The sequence below is a fragment of the Helianthus annuus genome, chromosome 10 (assembly GCF_002127325.2).
Source record: "Helianthus annuus cultivar XRQ/B chromosome 10, HanXRQr2.0-SUNRISE, whole genome shotgun sequence".
Taxonomy (NCBI): Eukaryota; Viridiplantae; Streptophyta; class Magnoliopsida; order Asterales; family Asteraceae; genus Helianthus; species Helianthus annuus.
In genome coordinates, this window is record NC_035442.2 from 107,622,899 (window position 1) to 107,637,717 (window position 14,819).

General features: G+C 42.7%; 1 protein-coding gene across 1 annotated transcript; it reads right to left on the reverse strand.

The window, feature by feature from the left end:
• Nucleotides 1-734: 734 nt before the first annotated feature.
• On the reverse strand, nucleotides 735-1,904 carry LOC118482672. Its single transcript, XM_035978262.1, has 2 exons — nucleotides 1,832-1,904; nucleotides 735-1,043 (listed from the first exon to the last, which is right to left on the reverse strand). Exons 1-2 carry the CDS (start codon nucleotides 1,835-1,837, stop codon nucleotides 735-737), a joined length of 315 nt encoding a protein of 104 aa, XP_035834155.1. The 5' UTR covers nucleotides 1,838-1,904.
• Nucleotides 1,905-14,819: the final 12,915 nt, after the last annotated feature.

A 14,819-nucleotide genomic window follows, 5' to 3' on the forward strand; every position in this document is an offset into this window, starting at 1 on the left:
ATAAGCCTTCCCTCGTTGACACCTTATGAGTGTCTCATTGACCAATAAGCCTCCCCTGGTGGTTTCTACTTTAATAATAATAATAATAATAATAATAATAATAATAATAATAATAATAATAATAATAATAATAATAATAATAATAAAGCATATGCACATATTGAGTTGCTCATTGACGAATAATAATAATAACAATAATAAATAATAATAATAATAATAATAATAATAATAATAATAATAATAATAATAATAATAATAATAAAAACATATGCACATTTAAAGAAAACGATGTTATATCTAGTCCCAGGAAACGGGTCGGGCCGGGGGTCGGGTAGGGTCTTTGACCCATGATGATATTTTATGAAATGAATTTTGTGTATTATAAAATGTCAAACTTTATTTATCAATTATTATTATGTCTTTAATTATTTTTCACTTGTCATTTATTAACCATAACGCAATAAATACACAAAACATCGTTTTATATTAATACACAAAACATGTCATTTTAATACAAAATGTAACGACTAAACCCTAAACCCTAAATCGCTAACTGTTACATATTCTTAAATTCTTGGAAACTGTATCGGTTATTCAGATCTCTATTCGGTCACCATATTGTTGCTATCAAGTTTAAGGATGCGTTCCACGGTAAACGTGCTTTCCGCTTCCCCATTACCACATGAAGAACCTCCGACCTGATCTGGCGCTCCCTCGTTGTTGCAGAAGAATTCTCAGTAACCGGTTCCACAGCATGAAGAACCAATCCATACAGAAGGAGTTCTCTCTCGAGGTTGCTGACGCAGAAGCATTGTCGTTGGTGGAGGTTCCAGGACATTCCAGTTCACCCTCACAGTCACCGGTAAATATCTACTTCCACCGTCACAGATTGTGGGTGCAGAAGCATTGTCATTGGTGGACGTTCCGGTGCATGAATCTGGAATACGAACACAGTTAAGCGTTTGAATCTGAAATATGAACGCAGTGTACTTCTCCATAAGGATTACGCTACCACCACCGTCAAAACACCGACTTTCGATATCCTGTTAATAAAACATACAATTATAGCATTAGACCCGACATCCGAAAATATATTGTTAAAAATAATAAATATAATAATAAAAATAACATATGCACATTTAAGAAAAACGATGATATAAGTCTAGACCCGGCAAACGTGTCGGGCCGGGGTCGGGTAGGGTTACGCTACAACCACCACCACCACACCCGCCTAACCACCACCACCACCACCACTACCACCACAGCCACCACCACACCCGCCTAACCACCACCACAACAACCACCACCACTACCACCACAACCATCACCACCACCACCACCACACCCGCCTAACCACCACCACCACCACCACTACCACCACAGCCACCACCACACCCGCCTAACCACCACCACAATAACCACCACCACCACCACCACCACCACAGCCACCACCACACCCGCCTAACCACCACCACAACAACCACCACCATCACAGCCGTCAATCCCCACCACCACAACCACCACTACCACAACCATCACCACCACAACCACCACCACCACCACAACCACCAGCACCACAACCACCACCACAGCCACCACCACCACTACCACCACCACTGCTGTCAATCACCACCGCCGTCATTCCCCACCACAGTCAATCACCCACCGCCGTCAATCCCCACCGCCACCAATCCCCCACCGCAGTCAATCCCCCACCGCCGTCAATCCCCCACCACCGTCAAACCCAACACCACCACAAACGGCGGAAATAAAACCAAAAAATAAAAAAAAGGTTGAAGATTAAGCAATAAAATTTGGAATACAAACTAACCTTCATCGTGTGGTCCAGAGTTTGTCTTGTGAAAATCGTGTGGTCCAGAGCGTTTGTGTGTGTGTTCTTGGTGTTTTAGTGTGTGAGTTTTCAAATTTTAGATCTATTTTACCCCTTTATTGAAGTTGGGAAAGTGGTTGTGTTCAATGAGAGCTGTATGGTTCAATGAGCGACGTATAGGAGTTGAACTTTCCTTTTTGAATTTTGAATCTATGAAACTTAGTATAAGAGAAATAATAATCGGGATAATCAATGGGTGAGACACTTGTCCCAGTGGAAGGGACGGATGCATTTAACTGGGAGGTCACTAGTTCGAGCCGCGTTGAAACTGGTTTATGGCCGGTTTTTTTGCATTTTTGACATTTTTTATTATTCATTTAATTATATTAAAATTAATTCCTTTTTATTAAAAAAACAGATTTCATTTTTAGTTTGAGTCAACAATTTTAAATCCCTTTAAAACAATAGTTTTCTTTTATTTTGTACTCCTTTCTTTTATATGAAGCACTTTAATTAAAAAAAAATTATAAAAAAATTGTTGCGTACACTATATTTGACGGATGTTACAATATATTTAAATTATATTAAAGAGAAACATTAATAAGTTCGTTGCGTACACTATGTTTCACGGATGCTACACCTAACACAAGTCAATAACTTCTTTTTGTCGAGTTCTATTACTACGTAGTAACGCCCTACCCTGTGCAATACGAGACATGTACATTGTCTCCCATTCTATAGCTTCCATACTTCGGTATATATTCCAAAGTCCATTTGGTACTGGCATCGGGCTATCATCCGCTAACTTAACCATGATGAAATGGCTATCTTCGACATAGGCAATCGTTAAAATGGAATGGTTCGGGTAAACCTTCGGTCCATCGAACATCGGGAAGTAAGTTTGACAAACACCGTTGCTTAAATGTTGAACAATCACCCCAAATTTTTAAGCCACCAACAACCCTGTGTAGGGCAACCACATCCAGCATGCCATAGGTGCAGGTTTAACATTTAACCAATTTATCGATCGATACACATTTTCGTAACATCCTTTGTCCAATGATTCGAGTATATGCCCCCAACGCTTTTTGTTAATGAACATCTCGTCGAGTAGCTCTTGGCGGACCCACTTCCACTTTTTCTGGTCATACCCCAAACCCATAGCTATGGATCGAAACCCACAGTTACCGTCGGCTGGGCATCTTCGATATGTGTTATGTATCTCCGATAGCTAGATGGAAGCCAATCCTTAAAACGCTCGATTATGTTTTTGTACCTATAATTGGCAAAAAAATAAAAAACTAAAAAATATTAAAAAATAAAAAATTGAAAAAGAATTCTAAATATATGTATGTATGTATGTACGTATGTACCTGTGCCCAGCCAACAGTGGAAAGTCTTTATATATAATCGGAAGTGTATTTTTTTTCTTCTTCGCTTTTCTTTGAACGACTACGTCGCACATTTAGCTTTTGAGTGTAGTCGTTCCTCTGTGATTCGGGTTGTTTATCTTTACGTCTTGCAAGGTCTTCATTCTTTTGTTGTTTTGCTTTCATAGTTGGGCGGCCCCGGGTTTCTTGTTGTACCTCAGGCGGTTGATGGTCAGTCATACTTGGATTCAACACCGCTTTCATCTTCGACAACATACTTTTTAACACTAGAGGTGGTTGCGTCTGTAGTTGCTGTGTGAGTTTATCCATTTCCGCCTGAATATTACACTCGTCTTGATTAAGTTTTTCTGTCGAAAATCAAGTTTTGTCCAGAATTTGTCTATCGCGACAAGTGGAATTTTGCAACCTGTTTTTCAAGAATCATTGTTAAAACATGAAGTATAATGATGATTATATTCTATGGATCGAAGCATATGTTATAGTTGTTATGTTACCTGCATTTTCCCACCACTCCATCTGACAAGCACATGGCAACCCACAACCCGTAGAAAGCTGGTGGCCACAAATCCCCCCCTTCTGCCCTCAACGCATGTAGCTTCTTCCTCTCAACAACCAATAACTCTAAGGTTTTTTGGGAAACATTACCGCGTAGGTTGTCAAAAAATGGAAATCTGTGGTCCCCCATTTGCACGGACCTGCTCTCCTGAAAACTAAGTTTTATTTGTATCTTTTGTGACTCTACAACTTTGCCAACAAGACACACAAGTCTATGGAGCGAGTTGTTTGGCCCTTTAATGTATCTCTTAAACTTAGAATGCTGGCTTTCAACTCTGTTGGTTGTATGTTGACCAAAATTGGGGACTGTGTTAGTCCAAGCTGAAACGAACTTTTCTTTATAATCTTTCAGCCACACATCATACAAATAATCCAGAACATCTGAAAAAAAAAATTGAATACAATGATTTGTAATGTTTGTATGTATATATGTATGGATGAATGTATGTATGTAAACTAATATAATATGTACCTGATCGTTCGTCGTTAACCAGTCGCGTGAAAAGCCGCTGAAAGTTATAATTGTATAGCGTCGGAGTGGGAGAACTACACAGTCGAGACCAAGAAAGCTTGAATATTTTCCAGTCTTCATCCGTAAATTTGCCCGACAGTGTTTTAGAATATTCTGTGAGATGTGCCACCTACATAGCAATTTGGAAGCTTTTGGGAATACTTTATCGCAAGCATTCATCAAAGCTTGATCCCTATCTTTTACAATTACACGTGGCTCCATGCAATCTACCAACAATTCTTTGAGCTTCTCCAGGACCCATAAGAAGTTATCTTTTTTTTTCTTTAGAGACAAACGCATGAGCCACACAAAAAGACTGGTGTGTCGATGTCACACCCACAACTTGAATAAATGGAAGCTTATACTCATTCGTCTTGTAGGTAGCATCAATCATCAACACATGCGGGAATGCACGCCACATGTTGTACGAGTCCGGATGAACAAAAAAAACCTCTTCGACCTCGTTTGTGGAGGGATTCACTCTGGTGAAATAAACGTACCTTTCTTCTTGCAACATGCTCTCCAATATCTGCATTGGAGTTCAATCGCCGTACATTTTTCGTTTAATCTTTTTAATCATGTTTTGTACATCTTGTAGAATGCACACGCTATGTGGGTACTGTTTTCTTATGGTTAAATGTATATTTGTAGGCTCCATGTTTTGCAGATAAAGTCTCTCCACCAGTGATTCTTCGTCCGGGGTCAGCCTTCTAGCAAACGCATGGCCCTCGAGAAATTCAGTAGGCTCATGGTTGTGAATGTTTTTCTTCTCCACAAGGCTCCCATTACCACTACTTGAGTCTAGTTTCCCTATCAGACTAACAGGACAACCAACCTTTTTGCTACCGGAACGCCGAACTGATGCTTTACTTTTGGGTTCGCCGCCACGATCGCATTGCAACCATATCTTCACTGTCCTTGCTGACGCACCTTCGCCTTTTTTCCTCGTTCGTTGGGTCACAATGATGTAACCTTTCACAACTTCTCTTTTGTATACCCAATTCTTCAATTCTTCAACTGACCCAAATACCTCAAAAAAAAAGGTTTATTAGAAATCCACATAAATGAAATTAATATATTAATTTGTCGAAAAAACAATAAAAAACTCGGGTTCAACATCGGGTTTGGGTTAATATGTATGACATATTTTTGGGTTTGTATGAAATTTCGTGTCATACATTTTCTATTTTTAATCAGTATACATGCCTCGTTCGTGTTCGTTCGGTTCATTTACAACCCTAAGTAATCTATTTTTAACAAAATATTTCACCAGAACATATATAATATTTCACCAAAATGATAACGAAATCGGGTTAATATGTATGACATAATTTTCGGGTCGGGTTCGGGTTAAGGTCGGGACGGGTCAAACATTTTCTAGATTTCTCCTACCTAATAAAAACTATATATAACTATAATATTTCACCAAAATGATAACGAAATCGGGTTAATATGTATGACACAATTTTCGGGTCGGGTTCGGTTAAGGTTGGGACGGGTCAAACATTTTCTAAATTTCTCCTACCTAATAAAAATTATATACATACGAATAACACGTATACAAAATCATTTTTCCACTCTAAAATTATATCAACATTATATAACACGAATAACACGTAATTGACTTTTCTCGTCATTAGCACCTTCCTCGTTAGCATGTTCCTCGTTAGCACGTTCGTCGTCGTGAACACCTTCCTCGTTAGCAGGTTCGTCGTCGTCAACACCCTCCTCAAAGTGCATTACACCTTCCTCGATTTCGTTATCATTTTCCTCAAAGTCGTTAGCACCTTCTTCGACTTCGTTATCATTTTTCTCATACTCCTTAGCACCTTCCTCATACTCTAACTTGTGTTGGTTTTCCGTATACGAATGGTAAGTCCCGTATTCGTGCCGCGGATAACTTTGGGCAATGTAAGATGGTTCCCCATCATCTGCAAACACCTGGTAAGTCAGGTAACACGGTCGCACACCCCCGTCATCACAACGAGGCATGGACACAACCTCCTCCTCACCTCGATCAATGTCGGATAACCAAACGCTTTCGGAGACGTACGACTGGTTCGAATCTTTGCCAAAAATATTACCAATGTCCCAAAACGACATCTTTATGCTTCACGGTCTCAACCAAATTTTTTAGTTAAGAATTTTCATCATTTCATCGGAATTTTGTGAGTTTGAAAAATTTTGAAAGCCATAAATCCCGTATGTTTTGGGTAAATAAACATTTTTGGTCGATAAGTGTCACACCCCAACTGATGGCGGAACCATCGGGGCGCGGCACTGAGCGAAACAGATTGTCCAGAAGTTTCCACAACAACTATTATTACAAATTCAGTTAAGTGATACGTCCCATACCGTATCCCAAATAAATAAACAAGTTATCATAGAATACAACTAAACAAATAGTACTGTTTCGACAACTCAGATTCAATTTATTACAAACCAAATGTTTAAAAGTACTGCCAGAGTCATTAAGACTCGTCCGGACAAGATCTACAGACAACTAATGCCATAGATGCTTGATCGAACAACTCCAACGGCTCCATGGCTATAGTTTATTCGCTTCTAGAGACCCCTAGGTAGGCTACGACCTACAACTGCTAGATGGGCTCTAAAGCTTTATTATTGCCTCGCTTTCCTAGCAAGTAAGCATCCTAATTACCTGTCACACACGTTAAAATAAAGTCAATACATAAAATGTAAAGGTGAGCACACAAGTTTGATAATAGCATATAGAGTTCGAATAATTTACGCATAACCAGGTACGTACACAGAGGAAAACGATGCATGTTAATTATCGACATGGGACCATCAGTACCAACGACTGCGGGTTGACCGTCCGAGACGGTTCGCAATACATGATTACCACCGTAATCCATGCAAGTATTTGTCCTTAACAACCCCCGCGTGAACGGGTGCTGAGTCCAAACTATAGTACTATGTTGCTAAGGCAGGTAGATAGCACTCCACGTGTAAACATAATAAACAGCATTCATTTAGTCAAATAGCACATGCAATTCGGTTAGCGTTCAAATAGTTTGTGTTTGATTGTGATTTGATAGGTAACGTATGTAACACCCAAAAGTGCTAAAGCAAAAAGGGATCGAGTATACTCACAGTGATTGATTGTGGATTGAAGGGAGCGCTGAGAGTAAGATTAGTCTGAATAGTTCGATAGAATAACGATAAGTAATGCGGAAAAGTAAACAAGTATGGATGGATCGAATGGGCTGGTCGATCGAATGGCAGATTCGATCGGACGGCCTGATCGATCGGCTGGTATATCCGATTAGACAGTCCTGTTCGATCGGCCGGTTGGCTCGATCGGCTGAACCATTCGAGTGGATTGTTTCCTCCTCCAGTGTGTTTGTGCTAGAGGATTTGAATTTTTGAAGTTTTTGTTGCAGTATTTGAGAACACTGAAGTGTTCCTACCATTTCAAGTCGTTCGATCGAACGGTTCGTTCGATCGGCTAGCTCACTCGATCGGCTAGGAGCTTCAAAGTTAGTCCCCAACTGAATGTCACTCGATCGAACAGTCTGTTCGATCGGCTGACATTCTCTACTACGAACGAGTTGTGAAAATGGTTAAGTTTTGAAGCATAGTATCTCATGATCCGAACAGTAATGTTTACCAATCGAGCGACCCATTTGGTTGAACATTACTTCATCAATACTATACTTCGAAAATTTGGAAATGTGGGACCATGTGCTAGCCGATCGGCTGGCCCGGTCGATCGGCTGGTATGTCCGATCGGCTGGGCTGTTTGAACAGCCTAGCCGTTCGGCCAGTATTTCTGACCTGGTCGGCCTTTCGTCTAACACTTGGTTGTTTGTTTATTTGTCATTCTTTCAAGGTAGCTTGACAACGTGTTGAACTATGATAACCTTCGTTCCTACTTGTTCCCTGGGCTCGTACAGGAATCACCCAAGTCTGGCCGGTGAACGGTTCGGAATGTCGGTTAGGAGTTTAACCGATATCGGGTTAACCTTATATATAGAATCCGAATCTTGAACCTCTTAACTGTTAGAATGATTGGTTAGCCGGTTCAAGCTCCGTTTCTATTGATTTGAAAGCATTGAGTGTAAAAGAGTTGAAAGAAAGTTGGAAATCCTTCTTTCAATCCTTCACATCATGAAAATGTTTAGATCTATGATGGATCTTAACTTGTTTATGTGGAAATCGGTTAGATCTAAGCTAATCATAGTGGAATAAGGCCAAAACATGATGTTCTTCAAGAACACCATGATGACATCACCCAAGAACACTTAGATCTTGGTGATTTCACGGTTAGAATCCAAGTTTTGAAAGATAGAAAGGTGTAGAATCAAGTAATGATCAAGAACGTACAAGAATTAGAGTGAAAACTTACCGGGATTGAGAGAAATCTGGGAAAAAGGTGAAGAAGATGGCTGGTTCGGTCAGAGCTTTCCAGAAATGGAAAGTATGACAATGACAGCCCTATTTATAGGCTTCCACAAGAGGAAAGTGGCAGCCGATCGACTGGGAACTCCGATCGAGTGGGCTGCTCGATCGGCTGGCAAGGTGCTAGCCGATCGGCTGGCCTGTTCGATCAGGGTGCTTCCTGTACGATCCGCCACGCACTTTGAGTATTTTGCGACGATTTCCGACGTTTCGATTTCGATGAATGATGATACGGATACGATAGAGTTCCTAGTCAAATTACTTTTAATCCCAACCACTATATCTAACATACAATCTTCTATAAGTCACGTTTCGATGTCGGTTTCGATTGAGTTTGATTGCTTTTCGAGTTTCGATTCGATTTTCGATTGATTTGCTTGAATACCACACCACACATAAAGTAAGCACGCACAAGTAACACATAAGGCACACACACACGTATAATAATACCAAAATTCGCATGATTCGAGTCTCGAGTTCGATTGATTGTTAGTTCGGTTTGATAACTGATTAGTTATCTTTATCGCATTGTTACTTCCTATCATTCACAGTCGTAGATCGATTCGCATTAAAACACATTCGATTACTTTGGTTCCTGCTGTTTACAACTCTTACTCCACATAATACAACTAAGACACAAAATCGACTATTTACAGTCAAAGATAGTCAAAGTTGACTTGGACTTTGACTTTGACATTCGAAAACACGGGGTGTTACAGCCTCCCCTTGTTTAGGGAATTTCGTCCCGAAATTAGGCTCGAAGGCTACACGACACCGTGATTTACCAATTTGACGCTTCAGATCTATTTATTTAAACAACTGTGGGTACTTGGCCTTCATGTCGCTTTCGAGTTCCCAAGTGAACTCCGCGCCTCGTTTGCCTTCCCATCGGACCTTCACGATCGGGATGCGAGAGCGCCTGAGCTGCTTGGTTTGGCGATCCATGATTTCGACAGGCTTTTCCACGAAGTGTAACGTTTCGTTGACCTGAAGATCGTCGAGTGGTACGATTAGATCATGATCAGCGAGGCATTCCGGAGGTTAGAGACGTGGAAAGTCGGGTGGACGTTACTGAGTTCCTCCGGTAATTCGAGTCTGTAGGCGACTTTTCCGATTCTTTCCAGAATCCTAAAAGGTCCAACATATCGAGGCGCGAGTTTCCCTTTCTTGCCGAATCGGACTACACCCTTCCAAGGTGATACCTTTAGGAGTACGTAGTCACCAACTTCAAATTCAAGGGGCTTGCGTCTTTTATCGGCGTAACTTTTCTGTCTATTCCGATCTTTTACCAAGTTGTCTCTTATCTGGTGGATTTTGTCAGTCGTTTCTTGTAGAATCTCGGGACCGGTTAGTTGCGAGTGACTGATCTCGTGCCACACAATAGGCGATCGACATCTTCTACCATACAAAGCCTCGAAAGGTGCCATTTGAATGCTGGCATGATAGCTGTTATTGTACGAGAATTCCACCAATGGCAGGTGTTTGCTCCAACTACCACCAAAATCTATAACACACGCTCGGAGCATGTCTTCAAGAGCACGGATCGTTCTTTCAGTCTGTCCGTCGGTTTGAGGGTGGAATGCAGTACTCAGATTAAGCGACGTACCAAGGGCCGCTTGAAACGTTTCCCACAATCGCGAAGTGAACCGAGCGTCACGATCTGAAATGATGTCACGAGGCATACCATGATTACAAATGATCTCGTCGGTGTAGATTTGGGCTAGTCGCTCCACCTTGTAGTCTTCTCGTATAGGCAGAAAGTGGGCTGACTTCGTTAGACGATCAACTATGACCTAAATACTGTCGTGACCTGATGGCGTGGGCGGGAGCTTTGTTATGAAATCCATAGCTATACTCTCCCAATTCCATATAGGTATCGGCGGTTGTTCGAGTAAGCCATAAGGTCTTTGATGTTCAGCCTTGACTCTTGCACAAGTTAAACAGCTTCCAACGTACAGGGCGATATCCCTTTTCATACCCGGCCACCAGTACTTATAACGAAGGTCCTGGTACATCTTGTCTGCACCGGGATGAATAGAATATCGGGACTTGTGGGCTTCGTTCATGATAATCTTTCGCAAATCGGTCCGCTTAGGGATCCAAATTCGGTCCAGATAATAGAATATCCCATCTGGTTTGCTTACTAACTGAGCTCCATCGTGATAGATTCTCTCTCTCTTCAATGTACGCTCGTTAAAGCAAGCATGTTGAGCTTCTCGGATGAGGGTTTCGAGGTTATGCTGGGCTTGGATGTTTCGGGTACTGAGCACGTAACTCTTTCTGCTGAGTGCGTCAGCAACCACATTCGCCTTGCCTGGGTGATAATGAATTTCACAGTCGTAATCATTGAGAAGTTCTACCCATCGGCGTTGACGCATATTAAGCTCTCTCTGATTAAAGATGTGTTGTAAACTCCTGTGATAGATTGTACACTTAGTGCTATACAGGTAGTGTCGCCAAATCTTCAATGCAAAGACAACCGCGCCTAGCTCGAGGTCATGGGTTGTATAGTTCTTCTCGTGGATCTTGAGCTGACGAGATGCGTAGGCTATAACCTTGTCTCGTTGCATAAGAACACAGCCGAGACCAAGGTTAGAAGCATCACAGTAGACAATGAAGTTGTCGCTTCCGTCGGGCAGCGTAAGAATCGGTGCGTTGCACAGCATATGTTTGAGAGTTTGGAAGGCAGTCTCTTGTGCGTTTTGCCCACACAAAAGGCTTGTCCTTATGGGTAAGAGCGGTAAGCGACACATGGATCTTGGAGAATCCTTCAATGAATCGTCGATAATAGCCCGCTAGTCAGAGAAAATAACGAACTTCTGACGGGTTCTTAGGCGTAATCCAGCTTTTGACAGCTTCAATCTTCGCAGGGTCGACATGGATACCTCGACTATTCACTATGTGACCCAGAAATTGAACCTCCTCCAACCAGAATTCGCACTTGGAGAACTTGGCATAGAGTTGGTTTCCCTGAAGTAACTCGAGAACCAAACGTAGATGTTGCGCGTGTTCGGCTTTCGATTTGGAATAAATCAAGACATCGTCGATGAACACGATGACGAAACGGTCAAGATAAGGCAGGTCCATAAAAACCGCGGGTGCGTTGGTTAGACCAAAGGGCATAACAACAAATTCGTAATGGCCATAACGGGTTCGAAAAGCAGTTTTAGGAATGTCTTCCTCTTGAATCCGCAACTGATGGTATCCTGAACGTAGATCGATCTTAGAGAAGCATGCTGCACCTTGTAGCTGATCAAACAAATCGTCAATTCGGGGCAAGGGGTATCAGTTCTTGATGGTTAGCTTATTCAATTCTCGATAGTCGATGCACATCCGGAACGACCCGTCCTTCTTTTTGACGAAAAGGACTGGCGCGCCCCAAGGAGAGGTGCTTGGGCGAATGAAGCCTTTTTCGAGTAACTCCTGGAGTTGGTTCGAGAGTTCCCGCATTTCGGATGGAGCGAGTCGCTATGGGGCCTTGGCAACGGGGTTAGCTCCAGGAATGAGGTCAATACGAAAGTCGATATCACGACTTGGTGGTAGTCCGGGAAGATCATTAGGAAACACCTGAGGAAATTCACGAACCACTGGAACATCTTTGACTTCAACTTTCTTTTTCTTTCCCTTCTTCGCTACTATGATGTTGGCCAAGAAGGCTCGGTATTCCTTGCGGAGGTACTTGCTGGCTTGAATACACGACATAAGCTTGAGACCTTTCGACGTTGTTTCACCGTATACACATAGGAGATCACCATTTGCGAGCGAGAATCGGATCATCTTTTCAAAGCACACAACTTCAGCATGGTTTTCACGAAGAAAGTCCATGCCTATTATGACATCAAAACTTCCAAGTTGCATCGGAATAAGGTCGATTGGAAAGATGTGATTGTTGAGTTCGAGAGTACAATCACGGAGTACTGAATTAACGGCAATAGTTCTCCCTGTAGCAACTTCAACTTCGAATGACGAGGATTGATAAGAGCGCTTACGATTAAGGAGCTTCTCGAATTCAAATGACACAAAGCAGTTATCGGCTCCAGTATCAAACAAACATCATACATAAATACCATTCACAAGGAACGTACCATTAGCCACGTTGTTATCCGCCTGAGCCTGGCGGGTGTTGAGGTTGAAAGTTCGGGCATGGGCTGCTTGCTGCTGCTGCTGAGGCTGCTGTTGTTGCTGTTGCTGCTGGGGCTCTTTCTTGACTACCTTGTTCGGGCACCTGTTTGCAAAGTGGTTAGGGTCACCACATGCAAAGCAGACTCGAGCATTGACTGCTGGTGCTGGAGCTGCTGGTTGGCCTTGAGGAGCAGGGAGTAGGGCTTGGTTGACAGTAGCTTGAGCTGGGGCTTGACGAGCACCATAGCGACAGTTCGCAGTGAAATGACCGTAAAGGTTACAGTGGGTGCAAAAACGACAAGCTAGACCCACTGGATGATGATACGAACACGTCGGGCAGAGTGGGTGAGGGCCTGTGTATGCACGCTTCGCTGGCGGTGCATTGATCACTGGAGCTGAACGCTGGTGCTGCTGTTGAGCTGGTACTGCTTGTAGAGGAGTAGCAGTGGTTGCGGCAGCACAGCTCTTGTTGCAGGAACTGTTGTTGTTGTGCTTCTTTTTCCTTCTCGATGACTTGGAGGTTTGAGCAGATGTGTCGGTGGGTGTTGCAGTGGCTTGATGCAGAGACTTGGTTTGCTTATCCCAGAAACCAGACTTGACTCGCTTATCGTTGATCTCAACGGCGAGTAGATAGGTTTCATCGATCGTTGCTGGCTTGGTGGCGTGAACAAAGTCGGCTACACAGTCGGGTAGGGCTCGGATATACTTCTTGATGGCTTGATCGGAGGTCTTGACTTGATCAGGACAGATAATGCTAAGCTGCTTGAAACGAGCAGTGAGAGCAGCGTTGTCTCCATCCTTCTGCTTGATTCCCCAGAACTCGTCCTCCAGCTTTTGACGCTCATGAGGAGGGCAAAATTCTTCGATCATAATTGCTTTCAACTCCTTCCATGATAGCCCGTAAGCTGCATCATTTCCGCGCTTATTTCGTTCGGCCGTCCACCAGTCTAGAGCACGGGACTGGAAGACGCCTGTAGCATTGAGAGTATGGAGATGCTTAGGACATCCGCTCTGGCGCAGAGTGACTTCGACCGAGTCAAACCAGTGAAACATGGCTGTTGGACCATCTTCGCTAGTGAACTCTTTTGGTCCGCATGCTTTGAACTGCTTGAAGCTGAAAGCAGCCTTTCTTGAATCCTTAGAGATCTCAGTTCGGGATTCTTCTGACGACTTGCTAGCGTTTTCATACACCTCACTCACAGCTTTCGCCACGGTTTTGGAGATGATAGCAGCGAGACGTCGGTCTCTCTTTTCTTGGCGGGTCAGACGTTGCTGGGATCCAGACGACGACATGGTCTGCAACAGACATCGTCACAGGACTCAACACAACGTAATCGAATCTCACCTCACACGTCTACTACTATCTAAAGCTTAGAATCACGTCGAAACATATAAGCACATAACCACAGATACACATAATCATAGAACACAGAATCCCAGAAGCAGAGAAGCACATAAGTACCTAAACTGCAAAACACAAAACACGTAAATACCTAAGCACTTAATCACCGAAGCGGTCAGAAAACAGAAACCTATCCTTCAAAACTCGCGTGTCGTTCGAGTATCGCATCGGATAGCGTCGTATGTCATAGACTAACTTAGTCGTATTGCATGCATACTATGTTATCGTCTAGATTTGCGTCATCTGGATATTGAGTTGAGATAGTATAGTAAATGCGAGTCGTGTGTGTTGATTGAAATGACAGCATAATCGAATAACATCCCAAAACATAAGCACAAAAACAGAGAAAGCACACATAAACATATAAAATCCACGAGTGTACTCGATGACTCGTCAATTCGAAACACATAAAATCGAGGGATAGATTGTCTGCAGCTACTAGACTCTGGCTACCCAAGGCAACTCGACTATTCACAGTAAACCCGTCATCACTTTTGGCTCTAGAGGTCGTGTTTCTGCCTCGATTCTTGGGCATTCCACACGCGTTCCCTAGGTCATACTTGTGAGTTCAGGTCGTTGGAG